The following is a 26,813-nucleotide window of genomic DNA, read 5'->3' on the forward strand; positions in this document are numbered from 1 at the left end:
AGTATTTATTGGTGTTGAGGCATCCAAAAAGCTTTAAAGTATAATTGTGGGTGAAAAAGATAAGTACTTCAAGTTGGAAAATAGGTTTAGAAGGGGCATTAAGAAAGTAACTTGCTCTGAAATGGTCTTTGCAAAGTATTTCTTGGTGTTGAGGTATCGAAAAAGCTGTAAAGTATACATGTGGGTGAAAAATATGAGGACTTCAAGTTGGAAAATGGGCTTAGGAGGGACATTAAGAAAGTAACTTGCTCTGAAATGGTCATAGAAAACTATATCTGGGTGTAGAGGTAACCAAAAAAGCTGTAAAGTATAGTTGTGGGTGAAAATGATAAGTATTTCAAGTTGGAAAATGAGTTTAGGAGGGACATTAAGAAAGTAACTTGCTCTGAAATGGTCTTTTAAAAGTATTTCTTGGTGTTGATGTAACCAAAAAGCTGTAAAGTATAGTTGTGGGTGGAAAAGATAAGTATTTCAACTTGTAAAATGGGTTTAGGAGGGACATTAAGAAAGTAACTTGCTCTGGAATGGTCTTTGAAAAGTATTTCTTTGGTGTTGAGGTATCCAAAAAGCTGTAAAGTATAGTTGTGGATGAAAAAGATAAGTACTTCAACTTGTAAAATAGGTTTAGAAGGGACATTAAGAAAGTAACTTGCTCTGAAATGGTCTGAAAAGTATTTCTTGGTGCTGAGATATCCAAAAAGCTGTACAGTATACTTTTGGGTGAAAAAGATAATTACTTCAACTTGTAAAATTGGTTTAGGAGAGACATTAAGAAAGTAACTTGCTCTGAAATGGTCTTTGAAAAGTATTTCTTGGTGTTGAGGTATCCAAAAAGCTGTAAAGTATAGTTGTGGGTGAAAAACATAAGTACTTCAAGTTGGAAAATGGGTTTAGAAGGGACAATTAGAAAGTTACTTGCTCTGAAATGGTCTTTAAAAAATATTTCCTGGAGCGTACATATCAACATATATGTATAGACTAGTTGTTGTTGAACCAGATAAGTTCTTCATTTTGGAAAATGGGTTTAGGAGGGATATTAAGAAAGTAACTTGCTCTGAAATGGTCTTTGAAAAGTATTTCTTGGTGTTGAGGCAACCAAAAAGCTGTAAAGTATAGTTATGGGTGAAAAAGATAAGTACTTCAACTTGTAAAATTGTTTTAGGAGGGACAATAAGAAACCAACTTGCTCTGAAAGGATTTTTTAAATGTATTTCTTGGGGTTTATGTAACCAAAAAGCTGTAATTTATTTCTTTATTTGAAAAAGTTAATTACATAATTTTTTAATTGTATTGTTTTATTGACAAACAGAATCAAACTTGCTCTAACTTGGACAGTGAACATTGTTTTATTGTGTTGAAGTATCCAAAAGAGCTGTAAAGTATAGTAGTGGGTGAAAAAGATAATTACTTCAAGTTCGAAAATGGGTTTAGGAGGGACATTAAGAAAGTTAATTGCTCTGCAATGGTCATTGCAAAGTATTTCTTGTGGATGATGCTATCAAAAATATCTAATGTTTAATTATAGTTGAAAAAGACATTAATTTCAAGATGGAAACTGGTCTTCTGAGGAATAATAAGAATATAATGTGCTCTGAACTGGTTATTATAAATTAGGTCCTGGTGGTTAGGTAGACAAAAATCTCTAATGTAAAGTTTTGGGTGAAATTGATAAGTACTTCAAGTTGGAAATGGTTTGAGGAGGAATGTTAAGAGATTAACTTGCTCTGAAATGGAGTCTGAAAAGTATTTTTTGGTTTTGAGGTACCCAAAAAGCTATAAAGTATAGTTGTGAATGAACAAGATAAGTACTTCAACTTATAAAATTGGTGTAGGAGGAACATTAAGAAAGTAAATTGCTCTGAAATGGACTTTGAAAAGTATATCTTGGTGTTGATGTATCCAAAAGCTTGCAAAGTGTAGTTGTGGAAGAAATAGATAAGTACCTCAACTTGGAAAATTGGTGGAGGATGGACAAAAAGAAAATAACTTGCTCTGAAATGTTCTTTGAAAAGTATTTCTTGGTTTTGAGGTATCCTAAAAGCTGTAATGTATAGTTTTGGGTGAAAAAGATAATTAATACAAGTAGGAATAATGTTATAGGAGGGACATTAAGAACGTAACTGGCTCTGAAATGGTCTTTGAAAAGTATTTCTTGGTGTAGAGGTTTCCAAAAAGCTTTAATGTATAGTTGTGGGTGAAGAAGATAAGTACTTCAAGTTGGAATATAGATTTAAAAGGGTCATTAAGAAAGTAACTTGGTCTGAAATGGTCTTTGAAAAGTATTTATTGGTGTTGATATATCCTAAAAGCTGCAAAGTTTTGTTGCGGTTTAAAAAGATAATTACTAAATGTTGAAAAATGGGTTTAGGAGTGACATTGGTGATCATGCTTTCTCTGAAATTTTCATTGAAAAGTATTTCTTTGGTCTGAGTTTAGCAAAAAGCTTTCAAGTATCGTACTGGATGGAAATGATATGTCCAACTAGATGAACAATGTTTGTAGTTAGAGCGTAATGTCTGTAACATGCTCTGAAATGGTCTTTGAAAAGTATTTCTTGTTGTTGAGGTATCCAAAAAGCTTTAATGTATAGTTGAGGGTGACGAAGATAAGTTTTCCAACTTGTAAAATAGGTTTAAATGTGACATTAAGAAAGTAACTTGCTCCGAAACGGACTTTGAAAAGTGTTTCTTGGTGTTAATGTAACCAAAAACATTTAAAGTGTAGTTGTGGGTGAACAAAGTTATGTACTTCAAGTTGGAGAATGGGTTTAGTATGGACATAAAGAAAGTAATTTGCTCTGAAATGTCTATGTATAGTATTTCTTTTTGTTGTGTTTACGAAACATTTTCCGATAAAAGCGTTGGGTAACTTTGATAATTTCCCCATTGTGGAACTTAGGTGTTGAAGTCAAATAAATACAGTAACTTGCTCTGAAATGGTCTTTGAAAAGTATTTCTTGGTGTTGAGGTATCCAAAAAGCTGTAAAGTATAGTTGTGGGTGAAAAAGATAAATACTTCAAGTTGGAAAATGGGTTTAGGAGGGACATTAAGAAAGTAACTTTCTCTGAAATGGTCTTTGAAAAGTATTTCTTGGTGATGAGGTATCCAAAAAGCTGTAAAGTATAGTTGTGGGTGAAAAAGATAAGTACTTCAAGTTGGAAAATGGGTTTAGGATGGACATTAAGAAAGTAATTTGCTCTGAAATGATCTTTGAAAAGTATTTCTTGGTGTTGAGGTATCCAAAAAGCTGTAAAGTATAGTTGTGGGTGAAAAAGATAAGTACTTCATGTTGGAAAATGGGTTTAGGAGGGACAGTAAGAAAGTAACTTGCTCTGAAATGGTCTTTGAAAAGTATTTCTTGGTGTTGAGGTATCCAAAAAGCTGTAAAGTATGGTTGTGGGTGTAAAAGATGAGTACTTCAAGTTGGAAAATGGGTTTAGTAGGGACAGTAAGGAAGTAACTTGCTCTGAAATGGTCTTTGAAAAGTATTTCTTGGTGTTGAGGTATCCAAAAATCTGTAAAGTATTGTTGTGGGTGAAAAAGATATGTACTTCAAGTTGGTAAATGGGTGTAAGAGTGAAATTAAGAAAGTAACGTGCTCGTGAAATTGTCTTTGAAAAGTAGGTCTGGGGGTTGAAGTTACCATAAAGCGGTTCAGTTTTGTTTTTTTTGGCACATTTAAGTCCTTCACGTTTGAAAATGGACTTCTGATGGACCTTTTGACAAATATGTGTGTTGTAATGGTCTCTGAAAAGTATTTCTTGGTGTTGAAGTATCCAAAAAGCTATAAAGTATAGTTGTGGGTGAAAAAGATAAGTACTTCAAGTTGGATAATAGGCTTAGTAGGGATATTAATAAAGGAACAATCCCTGAAATGGTCGTTGAGAAGTTTTTCTTAGTGATGAAGCATTCAAAAAGTTGTAAAGTATAGCTGGGGGTGAAAAGGATATGTAATACAAGTGGGAAAAAGAGTGTAGGAGGGACATTAAGAAAGTAACTTGCTCTGAAATGGTCTTTGAAAAGTATTTGTTGGTGTTGAGGTATCCAAAAAGCTGTAAAGTATTGTTGTGGGTGAAAGAGATATGTACTTCAAGTTGGAAAATGGGTTTAGGAGGGATATTAAGAAAGTAACTTCCTCTGATATGGTCATTGAAAAGTATTTCTTGGTGCTGGGTAACCAAAAAGCTTTAAAGTATAGTTGTGGGTGAAAAGCATAAGTACTTCAAGTTGGAAAGTGGGTTTAGAAGGAAAATTGAGAAAGTAATTTGTTCTGGAATTGTCTTTGAAAATTTTTTCTTTGGTGTTGAGGTATCCAAAAACCTGTAAAGTATAGTTGTGGATGAAAAAGATAAGTACTTCAGCTTGTAAAATATGTTTAGAATGGACATTAAGAAAGTAACTTGCTCTGAAATGGTCTTTGAAAAGTATTTTTTGGTGTTGAGATATCCAAAAAGCTGTAAAGTATAGTTTTGGGTTAAAAATATAATTACTTCAATTTAAAAAATTGGTTTAGGAGAGACAGTAATATAGTAATTTACTCTTATCTTGTCGTTGAAGTGTATTTCTTAGTGTTGCGGGATACAAAAAGCTGTAGAGTATAGTTTTTGGTGAAATAGATGAGTATTTCAAGTCGTAGAATAGGTGGAGGAGGGAAATTAAGAAAGTAAATTGCTCTGAAATGGTCTTTGAAAAGTATTTCTTGGTGTTGAGGCAACCAAAAAGCCGTAAAGTATAGTTGTGGGTGAAAAAGATAAGTACTTCAAGTTGGAAAAAGGGTTTAGAAGGGACATTAAGAAAGTAACTTGCTCTGAAATGGTCTTTGAAAAGTATTTCTTGGTAGTTGAAGTATCCAAAAAGCTGTAAAGTATAGTTGTGGGTGAAAAAGATAAGTACTTCAACTTGTAAAATAGGTTTAGGAGGGACATTAAGAAAGTAACTTGCTCTGAAATGATATTTGAAAATTATTTATTTGTGTTTATTAATAAATATATATGTTATTTAGTTTTGTTTGTTAATAAGATAATTAATTCAATTTGGAAAATGGGTTTAGGAGGGTCATAAATAATTTAACATGTTCTGAAATGGTCTTTGAAAAGTATTTCATGGTGTTGAGACTTCCAAAAAAGCTGTAAAGTATAGTTGTGGGTGAAAAAGATAAGTACTTCAAGTTGGAAAATGGGTTTAGGAGGGACATTAAGAAAGTAACTTGCTCTGAAATGGTCATTGAAAAGTATTTCATGGTGTTGAGGTATCCAAAAAAGCTGTAAAGTATAGTTGTGGGTGAAGAAGATTAGTACTTCATGTTGGATTCGTTGATGATAATGAAAATGTAAAAGAGAACGGTCTCAGTAAAGGATTATGAAAGGATTTTTTTGGCTTCTAGGTATCCAAAAATGTGTAAAGTATTTTAGTGTGTGAAAAGATAAGTCAAGAGATTGGGAAAACGGGTTTGGAATTAACGGTAGGAAAGTAAATAGCTCTGATATGGTAATTTTAAGATAATTTCTTGGTGATGAGGTATCCAAAAAGCTGTAAAGTATAGTTGTGGGTGAAAAAGATAAGTACTTCAAGTTGGAAAATGGGTTTAGGAGGGACACTAAGAAAGTAACTTGCTCTGAAATGGTATTTGAAATGTATTTCTTGTTGTTGAGGTATCCAAAAAGCAGTAAAGTATAGTTGTAGGTGAAAAAGATAAGTACTTCAAGTTGGAAAATGGGTTTAGGAGGGACATTAAGAAATTAAATTGCTCTGAAATGGTCTTTTGAAAAGTATTTCTTGGTGTTGAGGTATCCAAAAAGCTGTAAAGTATAATTGTGGGTGAAAAAGATAAGTACTTCAAGTTGGAAAATGAGTTTAGGAGTGACATTGAGAAAGTAACGTGCTCTGAAATGGTGATTTAAAATTATTTCTTGGAGTTTAGGTATACCACAAGCAAAAAGCTGTAAAGTATAGGTGTCGTTGAAAAACATATGTACTTAATGGGGGAAAGATGGTGGATTAGAATGAATAAGAATGTAAATTGATGTGATATGGTAATTGAAAAGTATTACTGTGAGATGAGGAAAACAACAATCTTAAAAGTATATCTTTAGCAGAAATGGATAAGTACTTCAAGGTGTAAAATGTGTTTAGGACAAACACTAAGAAAGTAACTTGCTCTGAAATGGTTTTTGAAAAGTATTTCTTGGTGGTGATGTATCCAAAAAGCTGTAAAGTATAGTTGTGGGTGGAAAAGATAAGTATTTTAAGTTGTAAAATAGGTTTAGGATGGAAATTAATAAATGAACTTGCTCTGGAATTGTATTTTAAAATTATTTCTTTGGTGTTGAGGTATCCAAAAACCTGTAAAGTATAGTTTTGGATGAAAAAGATAAGTACTTCAACTTGTAAAATGGGTTTAGAAGGGACATTAAAGAAGTAATTTGCTCTGAAATGGTCTTTGAAAAGTAATTCTTGGTGTTGAGGTATCCAAAAAGCTGTAAAGTATAGTTTTGTGTGAAAAAGATAAGTACTTCAACTTAAAAAATTGGTTTAGTAGAGACATTAAGAAAGTAACTTGCTCTGAAATGGTCTTTGAAGAGTGTTTCTTGGTGTTGAGGTATCCCAAAAGCTTTAAAGTATAGTTGTTGATGAAAAAAGATAAGTCAGTCAACTTTTAAAATGGGTTTAGAAGTGACATTAAAAAAGTAAATTTCTCTGAAATGGTCTTTTAAAAGTTTTTCTTGGTGTTTAGTTGACCAAAAGGCCTTTAAGTATAGTTTTAGGTTAAAAAGATAAGTAATTCACATTGGAAAAAGGGTTTAGAAGGGACATTAAGAAAGTAACTTGCTCTGAAATGGTATTTGAAAAGTACTTCTTGGTGTTGAAGTATCCAAAAAGCTGTAAAGTATAGTTGTGGGTGAAAAAGATAAGTACTTCAACTTGTAAAATAGGTTTAGGAGTGACATTAAAAAAGTAACTTGCTCTGAAATGATCTTTTAAAAGTATTTCTTTGTTTTGAGGTCAACAAAAAGCAGTAATTTATAGCTTTGGATGAAAAATATAACTAATTCAATTTGTAAAATTGGTTTAGAAGGTAGAAGAAGAAACTAACATGCTCTCAAATGGTCAATGAAAAGTATTTTTTGGTGTTAAAGTATCCAAAAAAGCTGTAAAGTATAGTTGTGGGTGAAAAAGATAAGTACTTCGTTGGAAAATGGTCTTATGAGGGACATTAAGAAAGTATCTAGCTCTTAAATGGTCATTGAAAACTACATCATGAATATTATCTGTACAAAAAGCTATAAAGTAAAGTTGTGGTGAAAAACATAACTACTGCAAGTTGAAAAATGGGTTTAGGAGGGACATTAAGAAAGTAACTTTCTCTGAAATGTCTTTGAAAAGTATTTCTTGGTGTTGAGGCATCAAAAAAGCTGTAAAGTATAGTTGTGGGTGAAAAAGATAAGTTCTTCAAGTTGAAAAAAGGGTTTAGGAGGGATATTAAGAAATTAACTTGCTCTGAATTGTATTTGAAAAGTATTTATTGGTGTTGAGGTATCCAAAAAGCTGTAATGTATAGTTGTGGGTGAAAAAGATAAGTACTTTAAGTTGGAAAATGGGTTTAGAAGGGACATTAAGAAAGTAACTTGCTCTGAAATGGTCTTTGAAGAGTATTTCTTGGTGTTGAGGTATCCAAAAAGCTGTAAAGTATAATTGTGGGTGAAAAAGATAAGTACTTCAACTTGTAAAATGGGTTTAGGAGGGACATTAAAAAAGTAACTTGCTCTGAAATGGTCTTTAAAAAGTATTTATTGGTGTTGAGGTATCCAAAAAGCTGTAAAGTATAGTTGTGGGTGAAAAAGATAAGTACTTCAAGTTGGAAAATGGGTTTAGGAGGGACATTAAGAAAGGAACTTGTTCCCGTCAGGACCTTCTGATAGGGTTCTACCGATTATGTAATCAATTTCTCAGAAATCCATTTGTCATAGTTGATTACGTCATTCTATGCACATGAATGGATTCCCGTCACGAGCTCCTGATAGGGTTCTACCGATTATGTAATCAATTTCTCAGAAATCCATTTGTCCTAGTTGATTACGTCATTCTATGCACATAAATGGATTCCCGTAACGAGCTCCTGATAGGGTTCTACCGATTATGTAATCAATTTCTCAGAAATCCATTTGTCCTAGTTGATTACGTCATTCTATGCACATAAATGGATTCCCGTCACGAGCTTCTGATAGGGTTCTACCGATTATGTAATCAATTTCTCGGGAATTCTCTCCCTTCGATTACGCAAACAATATATCTCTTCCCCACCTTCCCCTTAGAAAGAACAAATTAATTCCCCTTTCGTTAATCAATAATTCCCCTTAGAAACAACAAATTAATTCCCCTTTCGTGTCAAATCAATCAATCATGACATCATCTGTCACGTGTGATCTAAACTTTGCCCCGGGAACAATTCTGGTCGAACTCCAAAGATATTAATTAACTTGACGTCATCTGTCAGACATTAATTAACTTCCCCGGAAACAATTTGATTAATGACTGACAGCACAGGTGTTCCATCTCCCTAGGGACTCTATGCCCAAATATGGTGTGGGGTTCGGACCTTTAGGGTCATCTCTACTCACTTCACACCTCCTTAGTTCATTTTAATGCTTTCTTTCATTCCTTTTGAATTCATATGATCTATCACTCAGATAAAACAAGCCCCTTCCCCTTTCTATTAAAAATAAAGTCTTTTCACTAATATCCCTTGCTGCAACCCCAACTTTAATTCTAAAGTTAAGTATTCCACTGTTCCTGGAGAGTTTCTCTTAAATTCTCATCATGGAGTCTACCAACATCATAACTTCCTGGGTGGTAGTTGCCCTTCCGAAATTTCATCTTTAAATTAACCCTAGACACTGCTAGATGGTGATCTTTACTTTTAACATTAATAACAGCACTCTACATACCCTAGTATCTTGTATTGATCCTGTCAGTCTTTGGTTTACTGTAACATAATCAATAAGGTTTGCTGTCTAACTATCATATGAATACCATGTTAATTTATGGGCCATTTTATGGCCAAACATCGTATTGGTTATAACCTAGATTGTTATACCTACACAATTTAAAAAGCCTGTAGCCATTACTGTTTTATTTTTCCTACGCCAAATTTACCTAGGCTTGGCCACTATCTATCCATATTTTTACCGATCTGGACGTTAAAATCTAGTAAAAACATCATATTTCTACCTGGGACCCTGTCTATTTGCTCCTGCAACTGTAAGTAAAATTCATCTGAGTCACTAGTATCTCCGTCAGTCGGTTCTACAGGGGCATATACTACTATAACTGATACCCTGAACTTTTTAGTCATAAAATGAGCAATTAGTATTCTATTATTAATACCTTCCCAGCCTAAACAAGACTTAACAGCTTCCTTATTCATCATGACCCCATACTCCCTGTCTATGTTATTTATTTTCTCTTGTTATTGATTTTATTTATCCTGTGATAGGGCAATGGATTGATGCTCTGTTTGGCAATACAGGGTCATGGGTTGGATCCTTCCTCCAGCAAGTTTTGGCGACAGGCTTGCTATTAATCGCTGTAAAAAAAAAGACCTATAAACTGAAACGTTGATTTAACGCCCTATGTGCCAGTATAGGAGGAGCCTTGTCCTTTATCCATTTTTATCTAAGTCTGTTCCTTTTAATTTCCTGTCGTTTAAATTAAACTAAAAATAAGATTTGTGTAAGCTTTATAAAATAGTTACATTTAAAATTTCATGAACTAGTCCAATGACAGGCACTATGACACAAAATAGTCCATTGGCTCTATTTGTCTGAAGAAAAAAACGTATTTAAGGATGTGAAGGAATTATAAAGCGTACTTTCAAAATCATCAATAATACAAAAAGTTAAGGGTTAATTGCAGTTAAAACAACTGTTTTTCTTTGAAAACGGATTCTTTCTTTCTTTTTCTTTTTTTTTAAGAAAATGGACAAGGTTATGTATTTATGTAATAGCTATTTTCTCTTGCTTTTTCAAAAGCAAAAAAAAATCGGTTTTTTGTTTTTTAATAGTTTCAACACCGTCAAGATAACCTATTTTAAAATGATTAGTGTTGTATCAGTTGCAAATGCCTTATATAGGAACTGACTGAAAGAATTGTCATTGGGGAATATCGAATGTCAAATCATCCTCTAGGGGATGTCTGAGTGACACATTCACCCTGACACTCAATAGGAAAATAACAAAGTGCACTACCTGAAAATGAAACACTTTTATGTTTAGACTGAAACCATATTTGACTCATAAACAGACGAGAAAACTTATCGCCATTGGTTTTCCCTTGATGTCTCAGTAAAAGGTGCATTAAGTGCCATACATTTTGAACCAATTTTCACACTCGAATTAAAAATTAGGAAGTGTCTAAATGATTAAACGTCTTAGTCCTCAGTTTTATGAACAGGGATTTGATTCAGTTGTATTCAGGCTGGTATACCAGATAAGTACTTCCTTAAGACTTAGATTTGCAGGTGATTGGAATAACCAAGACAAAATTTTTAGCAAAATGAATGAATTTCTAATGTTTTTGGGAGTTCAAGCTGCAAGTGTAGGTTCAAAAATTACTGTTAAGTAGACTGAGTGGCTTAGATTAGGAATAAATGAGGAGGGAAAGGTGGTGTTTGGTAACAAAAAATGCAGTCAAGGGGGTAGCTTCAGTAACCGTAAAGATGGGGAATTTAGCAAGAAGAATAGGAAGATAAGTCATTGAACTAATATTAAAAGGCTTGAAGCCACGGTAATTGTCTCCAAATAGGGTGAGAACAGGTGTTAAGAAAGGGTCTAAAGGACATTTAATGGGAACGGCTAAAGACAGAAGCTCTAAACATATATGGGCAGGGATGTGTGTGCAGCTGTGTTGGGTTCTGGGATCTATTGGCTGAAATGTAATTGTTAGTATTAATTTAAATCTGGTGCTGATTTTCTGGTTCTTTGCTAGTGCGTAACAGTGTCATGGTTGAGGATTGAATTTATCAAGACAAATCATGAAACACATGCCTGCACTCTTCTGCTGTGTGACTACTTTTTGTGTTTTATTAGCAAAAATCTAAAATATCACCTATGCTTAATTGCAACTTACAGTCTATGCATATAGAGAGAAAAACTTGGGTTATGTATATTATCAAATTTTAAATTCTTCAATTTCATATCAAACTTTTCACTGGAAAAAGAATCAATGGATGATGCATGTATCAATTCAATACATCAGTAAACCAATGCATGAAAATAAGTAAATGAACTTGATATAAAATTAATTAGATATTAAATATTAATAATGTAGATCTATGAATGATTTTTCATTTTTACTGGTTTGAACCATCGACTTGCCAAACTTCCTGAGTGCTCAGTTCATTTTGTCCATTTAATATTGTAATTATTCATTTCAGGTTGATGGAAAAACTATAAAAGCTCAAATATGGGACACAGCTGGACAGGAGAGGTACAGAGCAATCACCTCAGCCTATTATCGTGGTGCTGTGGGAGCTTTACTTGTCTATGATATTGCCAAGCAACTAACCTATGAAAATGTAGAGAGGTGGTTGAAGGAGTTGCGTGACCATGCTGATCAAAATATAGTTATTATGCTTGTTGGTAATAAAAGTGATCTTAGACATTTGCGCAGTGTACCTACTGATGAGGCTAGAGCATTTGCAGAAGCCAATCGTTTATCCTTCATTGAAACATCGGCATTGGATTCAACAAATGTAGAATCTGCCTTCCAAAATATTCTGACAGGTATGGATATCTGTTGTAAATAAGAGACTTCTTGGCTGTTCACAAAATCCTCCCATTTTGTAAAATGGTCACTCGTGTGCTCAACAAAAAGCTGTAAAATCAGTATGGGTATTCCTGAAAAAATCTAAAGGCTTTTGGGAAGGGAATTCAAGCTGCTAGGTAGAGTAGACTTGATTAAGGCCATCTCGACTTTTTTTTTGGCTGATTCTCTTTGTATTTTGTTTTCTTATTTAGCCTAGTGTTGCTTGCTTATAGCAAGACCAGGTCTTCATCTCACTTATCTGAAATTCAGATGTTATGTTGGAATTTGTTTAACCATAAGCTCTCCAGACTCTGGTGCTATATTACCTAGTTTAATGGAGTCTCAAAAATCAGGATTGCCCTTGAAAAATTAGTAACCCTTGCGGGTTAATTTTGCAAAGTTTTCCAATTTCCCCGCATTATTTGTATTTGCAAAAATTTTACGTTTTTTGACAAATAAATGACTAGCAAGTTCTTTTTTATTTGTAACAAAAAGAACATTTTTTTCCTAATTCCGTTCCTGGAAGCGTCATTTACCTGCCCTAGATCAAAAACTTTCCAAGACCTCAAAAGCCCCTAAAGTAGGGTTTTGCCAAGATCTTAATATTTCTAAGGGCCCGCACTCAAATCTCACCCTCCCTGCATAGATGCTATGTTTTGATTTTATAATGGCCATGTAAAACATACCTTTTTCACAATAGGACAATTCTCCCCATCAAACCGAAATCTTCAGATATTTAAGAAAATAACAGAATAGTGAAAGAAAAACTAAATTTAAACTTGCTATCCAGCTATCAAACTATCCCTCTTTTTTCAATAAACAAATTCAACTGAAAAAAATAATCAGGTTCAAATAAAATTGCTTATAAGGAAATCTTACCAACTATTCATGGTAACAAACACAAGTAAAGAGCAACTGGGGCCAATATTCACCAAAATTCTAAAAGCTGAATTTTGATGACAATTGACGTATCAACAAAATTGGATTTTCATTTTTATTCCAAGTTTATAAATTTCATTCAGTTTATTGTTACCCACCAATAGCTACAAATCTGAGAAAATTTGTCTGATTTTCAAAAAAAGGGGGGAAGCACCTCGGAATTAGCAAGCAATGATAACGAAAATTGCATCAGATAGCTTTTTTAGAAGAAAGATCTTGGATACATGTTTATTTATTTTGTTTTTCCCAAGGGTGAATGCATGAAACCGAATGTCTTAGAACATTGGGAGAGAGCTCATTTGAACTTAAAGTAAAAGTTCTCAGGCTCTTAAGTGACCATACAGATTGTGCTGTGTGAAAGTGTTGTTTTCTGCCATGTTATGCAACGAACTATAATTTTGTCCTAAAGAGGACGAATTTTCAATCAATAGAAAATTCTGACAAGCCAAACCAATTCAAAAGTATCAAAGAACTGTATCTTATGCTTCCCAGTTGCAGAGGAGGTAATGCTGCATGGTGGAAGTACTGGATTTAATGTTTGTGGTAAATGGAAAGGGGTCATTCAGTCACAAATTGGAACTCATTGCCATTACTAAGGATCAAAACCTATTGGCAGATAGTCAACCATGGATCCACAAACTTTTTTCAATTTTCTGTTATGCTTCCATGGTTTTCCTCTACTCTGCTCCCTTTGCTTTGGTTGCCTCATAATTGCTTTATATCCCTGGTTTCCAGGGGATTATGGCTCCCCTCCCCCCCCCATATTGAAACTTCCCCATTGAAATTTTGTATTTTAAAGCCAAATATACGGCCTTGAACACAGTAAAATAACATAAATGAAAGGCACAAATAACATAAACTTTGATCAGCAATGATCATAAAACACTTAAATGAAACCCTAAATTAACCTAATAATAGTACTTAATACTTGGAAAAATGGCCATTGAAAAAAAACACTTAACACTAGGAAAAAACATTTTTTTTTTTTTTTTTTTTTTTTTTTTTTTTTTTTTTTTTTTTTTTTTTTTTCATAGTTAACAATATTCCTTAATAACTCGATATTCTTTTGTAATTATTTAGTGGCCATATACCTAGAAAGAATTGTTTTCTGACTTCAAACTGTCCATATATATATACATATATACATATATATATATATATATATATATATATATATATATATATATATATATATATATCAAATCTTGTTAAAGCAAAGTGCGGATTTCCGCCACTTTGTGTTGCAGAGCAGAACTTGTGGCCTAAATAAAGCAAGAATGTTTTTAAATGAAAATTCTTATATAGCCTATCGGCCTAGGGCTATTGAAAAGACGGTTTAAGGGTTTGGTACGTCGAGTGCGGTGTGCTTGACCAGACTTATACTAGCGTGAACTAAGGTACCATATCTTAAATAAAGTTAGTACCTACTGATCTACAGATCCAATAAATCTTAACACAAGAAAGAGAAGGACTAAAGATTTGTTGTATTTTTTTTTTTTTTCATTATTTTCGACATAGGACGAGTTGTCATTGATAAATTTTTAATCAGTAGACTTCCATCTACTCTAAAGTTAAATATCTAGAGATAATTTTTGGATTGAAAGATTAATTAAGCCAAGTTATACTAAAAAAGAAAAAATTGTAAATGAAATTTGTCTTAAAGCTAGTTGTATTATAAATTCTTTAATAGAAGTAGATTACCTACTAGTAATAGAGTATAGATTAAAGCAATTTTCACTTCGATTATTCTTTTTAAACCCTCCACACCAAAAGCTCAAAGAATATTAAAAAAAATATGTACCAAAAGCCAGCCAAATTCTAAGTAAGCTGAGCATTTAATGTGTGGTATAAAGTTTGTAGTAATAATAATAAACCTCCCGACTTACTTAAAGTAAACGGAGTTTAAGCTTCATAAAAGAAAATAGTATGTTTGTTTTAATTCATCAAGTTGTTTAACTGGAGGCGATAAAAATGAAAATTTTGTTGAAAGATCTTGACTGGTACCAGTTGTGTTTTATTTAAATCTTCTGAGAGAATGAAAAGGTTATGTTTCTCTCAAATATATCCTACTTTCTTAGTTTTGGAAGTGCTATACAAGAATGGCTCATTTTAGGCTAATTAAGAAGTTGAGGGTTGGATCTAATCAAAATCAAAGACTTTGGGCTAGATTTCTGTCAGTATCAGCTAAAATTAATTTTAAGGCTTTAACCGTTTTTCACTGGCCCTATTGCGTTGTGGATTATGCAACAGAAAAAATGATTTTGTGACAGTTCAATTCCTAGGACATTTTAAAAAATCTTTACTGTCAAAATTAGATCCGTGGTGGGTTCAAACAGCCATTGGGAGATAATAGTAGGTAAATATTCTTTCCCAAAAGAAATCAGAATCCGCATATACAACTCATTACATTATATAAATATCTTCCCACCCACTTATTTGAAATAATTAATAAAAAAAACTTTTTCCACAAAATAAGTTTTTCAAAGAAAAGTAAAGAACTCTATTAAACAAAAAATGAGCAAAATAAAATCAAATAATCTACCAACTGTGAAACTACCACAAATCAGCATCGATAAATAAATGAAACCCAAAACGAACAGAAATTACAATAAATAACTGAGTCAAACTCAAAACGAGCAGAAATTAACATGAGATGGGTTTAAAACACCCTTTGCCTTCCCAAGGCCAGAACATAATTTGCACTTTACTGAAAAAAATATATATGTTTTTACATTTATAACTTTAATAAATCAAATAATATTAACTTTTTGATTACTAAATATCAGTATATGTATATTAAACTGACAATGCACATTCATTTGCATTTTTTTCAGGCCTTGGGAAGGCATAGGGGTTTTGAGTCCAAATTATGTTAATTTCTGCTCGTTTTGAGTTTGACTCGGTTATTTTCGGGGCTAGAGCAGCCCCGAAAGCTTGAGCATAATACCCTCAGTCGTTCTTGGGATATTGCTGAGATGCCTTATTGGGAATTAACATTAACACAGTGCATTTTGATTTAATCTTATGGCAACATTTAGTTTTTAAACATAAAGTCAAATGGGAGAGTGGGCGTGGGAGGGGGATTAGTTTCCCTCCAATCACTTTTGACTATTACAAAGGGAATACTATTTTTAATCGAATGAGCCCTTTTCGAAGTTCCTACGACAACTCCTTCGATACAAAGTGCCCTGGTCTAAACAACAACAACAAAAAATAATGAATTATACCCACATCGATCTTTACTATAAAAATATCAAGCCTTCCAATCACTTTCGACTATTAAAAAGGGGACTAGGCCTTTCGATTTCCAATCGAATAATCCCTTTTTTTGTTTCTACGATAACACTTCCTATAAACACCTTATATGCCCCCAGGGTATAAATTACAACCCTTACGCTAAGGGCTGTGAGGGTGGTTGTCATCCTCTAAGACCTAATTTCCAGAGCTTTCAACTACGTTGAATAAAAGGGTTATCTAAAAATTTTGATTAGATGCAGGGTTCGGACTCGCCTATAAATTCCAATAAATTCCTATATTTTAATGCACTCCTATAAAATGCCTATATTTTTGCTAAAATCCTATTATTCCTACATTTTCGGCTGAAGAGCACCAAGAACATAGCTCATGATTTGCAATTTTCACTGCTCGTTAAGTAAGCCAAGATGTGCTTTTCTTTGTTTTTGACTCTGCTTGTAGACTGTGCTGTCTTTCGGTGTAAATCGATAATTAATTACAACTGTTGAGATGTTTGAACTTAACTAATGCTTTGTGCTGAAATTAGTAAGCTGCTTCTGCCTGGGCTATGCTGTTGTGTTGACTTAGTAGCCTATGTTTTGTTTTTTGTCATGTTGGGCCTGTCCGAAATGAGCGAAGATCAGTATATAGGCTAGCAATCTCTGCTTACTGAGACTGCGAGTTCTTGCGACTTATGCGTTTCCTGGCTGAGCGCTATAAAAAGCTGATGCGAATACGGCCCAGTTTCGGACATATCCACATTTTTCTTTTTATGGCCTTTTAATCGCGGGAAGCTATTTTCCAGGTAATGCTTGGTAAATTAAGTATGGGGCCTACCAAGTTCAATAGTTCATGGCTTGTTAAAACGGATTGCAGCGGTAGAAAGATTGGCGAATAATGTAAGACTGGGAACGACCAGTACTCATTCTTTTGAAAAGTGTGCTCGAAAAATCTGGGTTGCACAACTGGGGCTGCTCAGCTAAACCAACATATGTGATCCGTAGAACACAAAGCTGCAGTTACTGCTCACCTACATCCACTACAGCTTCACCTGACCGGACAATCTCGAGTTGATGAAACAACCAAGGATAAACCATTAGTTGGTACAAACATGTTTTGCGAGCGTGATGCAGCTTATAAAGCTGAGTTAGTATGGGCACTTCAGACGGTACAAAGTTCCATGTCTACTGACTCTTCAGACCATATTGTTGCAACCTTCCATGCGATGTTCCCTGGTAAGATCCCCGACGGAATGTCCCTATGTACGAAGAAACTCACGTATCTGATCACCGATGCGCTGCATCCTTACTGTAAGCAAATGCTTGTGAAGAACATTCAGTCAAATTTTGTACTAGAATATGACGAGACAACCAACAACGCTGGTATGAAAGAGTTACAGATACGTGTTCGATATGGGTCCTCATACGGAAACGAAATCCACAGCAGACATTTATGCACAAGTTTTATGGGCCACGCGACAAGGGATGACCTGTATAGGAAGATTATGTCAGCCATTCAACAGAATCAGCTGCTACTTGAAAAACTGATCATGCTTGGTAGTGACGGACCAAACTTCAACAAAAGCGTTTGGAACAAGTTCAATGCCGAAAAAAAGAAAGTGATGGGAAAGGGAATGTTGAACATTGGTACTTGCAACATCCATATAATTCATAACGCTTTCTTGAAAGGTCTTCAGGTGTTCGGAGAAGAAAGTTCCGATTTTGTTATTCTTGTGCATTCATTTTTGACGGCTGGCCTGCACTTTGTGAAGACTATCGAAAGTACCAAAAGAAAGTGGGAGTGCCAGAGAATGCTTTCATGAAGCATGTCCCAAACCGATGGCTGACGATCGGGCGTGCCCTCGCTAGAATCATGCAGCAGTGGCCAGCAATTTTAGAGTACTTCCTGAACTTCGTACCGAGAGAGAAAAAACTGAAGAATCTTTTGTCCACTCCCAAATTTCTGAAGATTGTGGCTTATATCAAAAGTGCGACGATGAAGGCCCAACTCTAGAGTTTGTTCTAGCCTCAGCAGAACTGATCATGATTTTCATCCAACTGTTCCAGAAAGAAGAGCCTCTCATTCATGTTCTGCACTCAGAGATCAAAAGACTAGTTGTGACGCTTTGCGAACGGGTCTTTACTCCAGATTTCATGACTGAGACTGAAAATTTCACACCAGAAATGTAGAACCTTGCTGAAAATTGGCAGAAAAGCCCATAATTACAGAAAATGTGGAACAAGCTTTCGGTGAGAAAGCAACACTGAAAGACAAGGCCATTTTCTATGTCAATCTATGAAAATATTTTATTGCGGGTATTCGCCATATTTTGAACAAATGTCCTCTGGAAAAGGATGGTTTTCTAGAGGCTTTACGCTGTTTGAGTCCAATCAATATGAAAGATTCAAGAAACATTTCAGACATAGCGGTTATGGCACGCGAGATTGCGATTGGAGTAAGCTCAGACGTCGACCAGGCTGAGTGGCTGCTTTTTCGAACGGAAACTGGACCCCGTGAGGACATTACTCTGATCGCTCATTCTTGGACCCAGTATTTTGGACTAAGGAATGAGTGTGGGGACACTAAGCACCTAGAATTTACCAGGTTTATCAAAGCGGTGCCGACGTTGTCGCATGGCAACACATATGTTGAACGGTGCTTCTCGCGTTCTGGTAGGATTCTCGGTGAAGACCATACCTTGATGTCTGAACGCGTTCTGGAGGCGAGACTCATGGTATATGACACGTTGAGGCTTTATGGAGGAAAACCAGAACGGTTTGTTATTACAAAAGAGCTGTTGAATCTTGCACGTTCCGCACGGTCTCGGTATCAAGAATATCTGGATGAAAAGAAAAAAGAAAAGCTGTCTAAAAAGGAGAAAGCAGCTTTCGAAGAGGACAGCAAGCGGAAGTTGCAGGAAGTTATACGACAAAAAGAAAGAAAAGAAGACCTGGAAAGCAAAAGGAAAAAACTTAGAGCATCAGAGCAAGAAAAGAGAACAGTAGCAGATACTTTACTTCAGGAAGCGACCGACAGAATGAAGAAGGCTGCCGAGTCCAAGAGTTTCATAGACATTGCCTTAACTGTTTCTTTGCTCGAAGGAGCTGTGAAGTCCAGAACAAGTAAAAGAGAGCAGATGGCGGAATCTGCGAGAATGGAGCAGTCTCTTGCAAAGAGAAAAACTGATCTCATATCGAAATTGATGCCCAAGAAGCAGCAAGAGTGATTCCAAATATTTTACCTGTATCAGTCAATCGTTGGCACAGTATGTGTATATGATTTTTTAATGTTTTTTACTATTTGTGCAGTTTGTATTTGAAATAAAAAAAAAAAAAAAAATGAATGCAAAAACACGGGAAATGACGAATTTATGTTACCAGGCATCCCACGCCATCTACCATATATCTGATCCCGAGGACTTCCGAATCCTATATTTGGGCCCGGGAATTCCTATAAAAATAGGACAGAGCCTATAATTTGAAACGAACCGACCTGTCCGAACCCTGTAGATGTGTTTGGGGAAAAGGTGGGCGTGAGAGGGGGTTAGTTCCCCTCAAATCACTTTCGTCTATTAAAAAGGGCACTAGCCCTTTGAAATTCCAATCGAATGAGCCCTTTTTCAAGTTTCTACGACAAAGATTTCAATAAAAAAACCTTATATGCCCCCAGGGCGTAACTTATAATCCTTGCCCTGAAGATTGTGGGGGGAGTGTCCTTCTCAAAGGTATAATTTCCTGAACTTTAAACTGCGTGGAACAAAATGGCTATCTAATAATTTTGATTGGATATGTTTGGGGAAATGGTTGGCATGGAAGGGGTGTTAGTTGCCTTCCACTCACTTTCAACTATTAAAAAGGGCACTAGCCATTTCAATTTTCAATCAAATGAGCCTTTTTTGAAGTTTCTACGACGATGTGTTGTATAAAATCCTTATATGCCCCCAGGGCATTGACTTACAACCCTTGCCCTGAGTGCTGTGGGGGAATGTCCTCCTCAAAAACATAATTTCTATCTGGAAATCCACAACACTGAACAAAATGGCTATCTAAAAAATTTGATTGTATATGTTTGGGGAAAAGGTGGGCGAGAGAGGAGGGCTAGTTGCCCTCAAATCACTTTCGACTATTGAAAAGGGCACTAGACCTTTGAATTTCCAATCGAATGAGCCCTTTTTCAAGTTTCTACGACAAAGATTTCAATAAAAACTTACATGCCCCCAGGGTATAACTTATAACCTTTGCCCTGAAGACTGTGGGGAGAGTGTCCTGCTCAAAGTTATAATTTCCGGACCTTTAACTGCGTGGAACAAAATGGCTATCTCAAAATTTTGATTGGATGTGTTTGGGGAAATGGTGGGCGTGAGAGAGGGGTTAGTTGCCCTCCAATCACTTTCTACTATTAAAAAGGGCACTAGCCCTTTGAATTTTCAAACGAATGAGCTTTTTTGAAGTTTCTACGACAACGCCTTCTATAAAAACCTTATATGCACCCAGGGTATAACTCACAACCCTGGCCCTGAAGGCTGTGGGGGAGTCCTCTTCAAAAAATAATTTCTATCTGGAAATCAACTACGCTGAACAAAATGGCTTTCTCAAAATTTTGATTTGATGTGTTTGGGGGAATGATGGGCGTGGGGGGGGGGCAAGTTGCCCTCCAATCACTTTTGACTATTAAAAAGGGCACTAGCCCTTTGAATTTTCGATCGAATGGGCTTTTTTTGAAGTTTCTACGAAAACGCCTTCTATAAAAACCTTATATGCCCCCAGGGCATAACTTACAACCCTTGCCCTTAAGGCTGTGGGGGAGTGTCCTCCTCAAAAACATAATTTCTACCTGGAAATCAACTATGCTGAAAAAAATTGTTATCTCAAAATTTTGATTGGATGTGTTTTGGGAAATGATGGGCGTGGAAGGGGTGTTAATTGCCTTCCAATCACTTTCGAATATTAAAAAGTGAACAAGACACTCCAATTTGCAATTAAATGAGCCCTTTTCGAAGCTTCTACCATCTTCTTCGATGCAAAGAGCCCTGCTCTTAAATACAAAAATAATAAATGATACATTGTGCCAACATGATTCTTATATACCCTCAGGGCAGAACTTAAAACCCTTGCCCCGAGGGTTGTGGGGGAATTTCCTCCTCAAAAATTTATTTTCTATCTGGAAATCAACTATGCTGAACAAAAAGGCTATCTCAAAATTTTGCTTCGATGTGTTTGGGGGAATAATGGGCGTGGAGGGGCTAGTTGCCCTCCAATCACTTTCGACTATTAAAAAGGGCACTAGCCCTTTGAATTTCCAATTCAATGGGCCTTTTTTGAAGTGTCCATGACAACGCCTTCTATAAAAAACCTTAAATGCCCCAAGGGCATAACTTACAACCCTTGCCCTTAAGGCTGTGGGGAAGTGTCCTTCTCAAAAAAAAAAATTCTATCTGGAAATCAACTACGCTTAACAAAATGGCTATCTCATAATTTTATTGGATGTGTTTTGGGAAATGGTGGGCGTGGAAGGGGTGTTAGTTGCCTTCCAATCACTTTTGACTATTAAAAAGGGCACAAGCCACTCCAATTTCCAATTGAATGAGCCCTTTTCGAAGTTTCTATGACAACTTCTTCGTTACGAAGTGTCCTGCTCTAAAGGAAAAAAAAAGTAAATGATACATTGTGCCAACATCGTTCTTGTATGCCCTCAGGGCATAACTTAAAATCCTTGCCCCGAGGGTTGTGCGGGAGTGTCCTCAAAAGCATATTTTCTATCTGGAAATCAACTACGCTGAACAAAATGGCTATCTCAAAATTTTGATTGGATGTGTTTGGGGGAATGATGGGCGTGGGGGGGGCTAGTTGCCCTCCAATCACTTTCGACTATTAAAATGGGCCCAAGCCACTCCAATTTCCAATCAAATGAACCCTTTTCAAAGTTTTTACGACAACTCCTTCGATACGAAGTGCCCGGGTATGGAGAAAGAAGAAGAAAAAAAAATAATACATTGAGCCCACATTGTTCTTCACTTAGGCAGCGCTATTGCGCTGCCTATGATATATTTGGGCTAAGCATGTAGGCTAGTTTTTAGCCTTGCTCGTTTTATGTAGCATGGAGGCAGGATAGAGAATTTGAGTGTGGTACATTTATGTTGACGGTTTAGTTTTTAATTGTCTTTGTCGAATTCCTTCTCAACATAAATAAATGCCATATTTATGTTAACAGACAATGTTAGAATCAAACAAAGCTTCTATGTAAATCTGTTTACTTAAAAAAGATGGTTATACTATTATTTTACTTTTTATTATTATTTTTTATTGAAATGGGTTGGTGTCTTTTTCTTGTCATAAATGGCATATCGTATGTTTACCAGTAGGAAGGGAGGGGGGGGGGGTATTCTATAGAAGCTATATTTTTCAATGGATTCTCTCCTAAAAACATAAACATCACGCCCTGAAAAACATTTTGGCATCTCAGTCCCCTCTTATAAAAATCTTAATCTGTTTAAATGTTGTAGTTTTATGGTATTTCACTTGTGCCCTTTTTTTACCCTTTTTAAAAAGATTTTTTTCCAGATTCATATTATAATTTGCTCAATTTTTTATCTTCAAACTCACTTGAATCAGACCTCATGTCAAAAAACTTCTTTTATCTTCTTATCTCACTCTCCTTCTCTCCATCACCCTCTCTCTCACACTTCCACACTTTTCTTAGTATGTTGTTTTGTGTTTTGCGTTTGTATTATAAATTGATTTGTTTCACATTAAGATTTGCTTTTAGTTCCACATAACACTTGCATAACATATATAAGGCGTTATAAATATTTATTCGAAACAAAAACGTTTCTTGTCTTGTTTTCTTTTATATCTTGTGTCATAAATAAAGAAGGGAAAGGTTTAATTGTTTTGGGCTTCTTTTTCTTCTTTTTACAGTCAAATCTCACCAGCAAAGCTAATAGGCAGTGAAAGTCACCAAGAAATTGCTTGCAACCATAGACCTGTTTACTAAGTTAAGATTCCAGCAAAAGTGGTCGTTGGAAAAGAAGTAATACAATGTACAATGGATCAAATCCAAGAAATTATTATAGCACATGGAAATATCTTCTAGGAAAGGATTTGCCAATTTAGTTATCTAGATTACCTTCAACGGATCTGAGTTAGTGTCATGCTGTATTTGGAAATGTAATATTTTGAAGGGATTGTCTTTTCGTTTTGTTCTTACAGTTAGCAGTGATTCTTGGACCAAATATTAAACTAGCTCATTAATGGTCGATTTGTTGATTAATACTTTAAATTGGAGGAATTTTTCTAACGTATCTTGTATTTATTTCAGAGATATATCGAATCGTATCCCAGAGACAAGTTGAAGAGCCGGATCCCCGTCAGGAATCGCGAATCAACCCAATTCATATCCAGCAGACCAATGATCATCAAAGTCCTCAGAGCAACTGCTGTAAATAGCCAAATGTGTTTCAGTTGTATATAGCGTACGGTGCTTTAACGGATGTTTCCTTTTCCCTTTTTTTTTTTTTTTTTTTTTTTTTTTTTTTTTTTTTTTTTTGCCGGAATGTATCTTGAAGACAGTTTTTCCTTTTTTAAGTTCTTAGAAAATGCATTCCAGTGATATGATCTTTATTCTTTTTCAAAGGGGGAGGGGGTGATTTTTACCATAATTGGCACATAACAGAGTAATTTGTCAGAGTTGTAAGATTTTGGGCAAGTCATGACGTAGATTATAATGGCTCAAAGCAATATATAGAGGAAGAAAAGAAGGAAACACTACCTACCAAAGGTATTACGAAATTCTATATCAATTCAAATTCTATTCTAAGATATTCAAGAATATTCATCTAATTCTATTCAATTCTAATTCTATGCCAAAAAGTTCTTTCTTTCTGGATTTGAAAATAATTGTCAGTGGTCAAATAGGTCAAAGGTCATGACTGACTTTAACGTTTCATACATGTTTGAATATTGTTTCTGTTGTTTTAACAATTGCTTTACAAGTTACGTAACTCTAAGGATTTTTGTTTCATTTATAAAGTTTAGCCACAAATTTTGAGCAAATTAAAGGAGCATAGTGACTGTTTTGAAAAATTTTGTACCACTTGCGTGATAACAATCTTGAAGTGAAATTGTATGCACTTTAAACTGATGGATGGGAGGCAACTAAACTAGAACAAAAACATGTGTTGGGTCTTACGTCTTTGCGTCTATCTTTCGTAAAAGCACAGCTGGAGAGAGGGGCCTATATTCGAAAGTAGTTTTTTCGATCTTCTGTGTGCTATTAGCACCTAACCTACTATATGTGTCAAAAGTCCTTGCACTTACTTAACGACCATAGATTCGTCATCTAATAGAATCTATGCAAGTGCCCTGAAGAATAAGATTCAATTATTTATAGTTTTCTCTCGTAGGGCTGGGAACTTTAAAATGATGGCTTTGTATTCACTATGTCTTTTTTTGTGATGGAACCGTCCTTCCTTTTTATTCGTAACGTTTTACCTGCCAAAAAAATGTCAGATTAAATTTTCCTTCATCATCTTTGGATTAACATAATCGACAGGATCTGTACTTAATTTCGAAAAGAAATGTCCATATCTGTTGAAACGGACAGGAGGAAATCAACGGTTTTTTATGTAGAGGATAAATAAGTAAGTCTTCATGTACATCAGTGTTGATTTAAAAAGGAAGTTTGGACGCTCCTAAGAAAAGGGACCCTACCTCCTGATTGGGCGTATGGTCAGCCCTTCCTGAAGGGTGGGAACGTGGTAGTTCTAATGTTTATGATGTGGAAAAGTAGAGTATTTTCAGAAGTTGGATTACCATCCCCGTAAAAAATTGTTGTGGGTAAACGTTTCTTTGTGATTTTATTTACATTTAAATTTAAATATTTGAATTTAACGACTTTGAATTCCGGTTATTTTGGAACTGGTCTTTTTTTTCTCTCTTATTTGTTTGTTAACTTATTTGCACTAGGAGTTGCGCCGATTGTATTTTTTTTTTACATTAAAAAAATAGAAGTGCTTCCGTGTTTATGTACTGGAAAATTTAAAGATTTCTAGATTCGGAAAATAGGTCATCCTCTAAAGAATTAATCAGCCAGTCAATACAGCGTTTTACAATTCAGATTTTTTTTTTCTTTTTTATTATTTGATTTGAGCCAGATTCCAAATATCCCCCTTCACATTGTACTTGACTGTCATCGAAAATGTTCTATTCAGAAAACGCCTGAAATTAAATCCTGAGTATGTTTACTTTCTTACTTAGAAGCTAACTCTTTGCCCTCAAAGTTTAGTCGAACACAAACTGTCCAGACAAGTTAAAGCTAAATATAGAATTCAATATTCAAAACGTCAGCCATATGAATACGAAGTCATTAAGGTCTTTTGAATAATGGATTGTGTGTGTTATCAATTTGCAAGAAATTAAGCTTTAATTATCCTGCTGTGTAAATCAAAAATATGCATATATTTTTTTACATTTTTATTAAGCTGTTCCACGACCATATCTGCTTCTAATGTAGTATCTATCGGATTTATAGAGTACAGTATATTTAAAGTACTTGAATTTTTGGAGCAAATTTGAACAATTCGATTTACTGGATGAGTAACAGTGTAGCCAGAATCACAGTTCAGACGAGTCAACCATGGAAAAGGCCTTTAACACCTACTATATAATGGAAAAACCCGTATTTTAGGTAGTATAGTATTTCTTATAGGACAGGCACTAGTAGTAGTAGTTGTATTTCTTAGAGGACAGGCACTACATATCCCAATGAGTGAGCTTTCTGAACTTAAATGCTTCCATAAATTAGGCAATAAATTATATATATATATATATATATATATATATATATATATATATATATATATATTGAACATCCAAGTGCGATAGTCACTATATCTCTCACTTTGTGCTTTAATTACGTTTACGGAATTTATATAGTGGCATGTCTTAATTCATTGATCTAAGGCCATTGACATGTGGGCTTTGCATGACTATCCAGCACCTCCCGTAATTCAAGGTCAGTTTGAAGAATTTTTCTGCATAAAATTGTGGCCCGGAAAGATGTTTTGATCCCCCTCTCGGAAAAAAAACCTTTGATTACTCTTTTCATGGCACACATATGATTATCTCTAAAATTACTGCCCTCTCTTAGAAAGTGACGGACTTAGAAGGATTAGTTGAAGATAAACTACTAAGGCCTTCCCAGAGTATCTTTTTCGAAATTATGTTTCAGTTTCAAATTCGAAAGGAAAAATCTTACGGTACCATCAATATGGCATTAGGTTTGTTTCATCAAATTTCTGTAAAAAATCAGTATGCCATCCTTTTTGTAACTTAACATCAATATATTTGAGCCTTATTTATAGAAGTTAATGCATTATTTTTCAGTTAATTTATCTAGAGTATAATTTATTTTTGAGCAATAAGAAAGATTGCATAGAGTAGTATTCAACTTCTGCGTTTCTTAAGGTTTCTATCGGAGTATAGACTAGAAAATAGTTTGCAGAAAATGGCGTGTAATAATGTAAATATTTGAGTTCAACATACTTAAGCAGTGGATTATTTCAATGAGTTCTGTTTTATTGTTTTTGTCTGTATTCCGTTTTTGAATTAATAAATGGATTGAAGAGGTTTTTCTGTTTTTATCTTGTTGCTAGGTGATTCATATGGTTTGTGAATTCTTTATGTAACAAAGATATGCTAAGGTCCAGCTATTGTTTTGTTGTTGATAAGAAAGAATGCTCAAAGATCATTGGGTTATTCAGTTCACTAAAATTTTAAATATTTACCGACAGGTTAAAGAAGATTATTGACTCTCCTTTGGGTTTAATCGTACATTCATGG

The 26,813-nt window shown here is 34.8% G+C and overlaps 1 protein-coding gene across 1 annotated transcript; it reads left to right on the forward strand.

The window, feature by feature from the left end:
* Nucleotides 1-10,413: 10,413 nt before the first annotated feature.
* Nucleotides 10,414-26,601, forward strand: LOC148943563 (ras-related protein Rab-11A-like). The gene is made up of 3 exons (XM_089101167.1): nt 10,414-10,476; nt 11,432-11,780; nt 23,293-26,601. The coding sequence occupies exons 1-3, from the start codon at nt 10,414-10,416 to the stop codon at nt 23,418-23,420; spliced, it is 540 nt and encodes a 179-aa protein (XP_088957293.1). The 3' UTR covers nt 23,421-26,601.
* The last annotated feature ends 212 nt before the right edge of the window (nt 26,602-26,813 follow it).

The sequence above is a fragment of the Artemia sp. Qi Xiang Cuo genome, chromosome 15 (genome assembly GCF_049724085.1).
Source record: "Artemia sp. Qi Xiang Cuo chromosome 15, ASM4972408v1, whole genome shotgun sequence".
In the NCBI taxonomy this organism is placed as follows: Eukaryota; Metazoa; Arthropoda; class Branchiopoda; order Anostraca; family Artemiidae; genus Artemia; species Artemia sp. Qi Xiang Cuo.

What these genes read in the sequence shown, in the direction of transcription:
- LOC148943563 (XM_089101167.1), top strand. Translation starts at nt 10,414, where the DNA reads ATGATTAAACGTCTTAGTCCTCAGTTTTATGAACAGGGATTTGATTCA. An exon ending in ATTCAGTTGTATTCAGGCTG is followed by an intron (nt 10,477 to 11,431) that starts GTATACCAGATA and finishes TATTCATTTCAG; the next exon opens with GTTGATGGAAAAACTATAAA. An exon ending in CTTCCAAAATATTCTGACAG is followed by an intron (nt 11,781 to 23,292) that starts GTATGGATATCT and finishes TATTTATTTCAG; the next exon opens with AGATATATCGAATCGTATCC.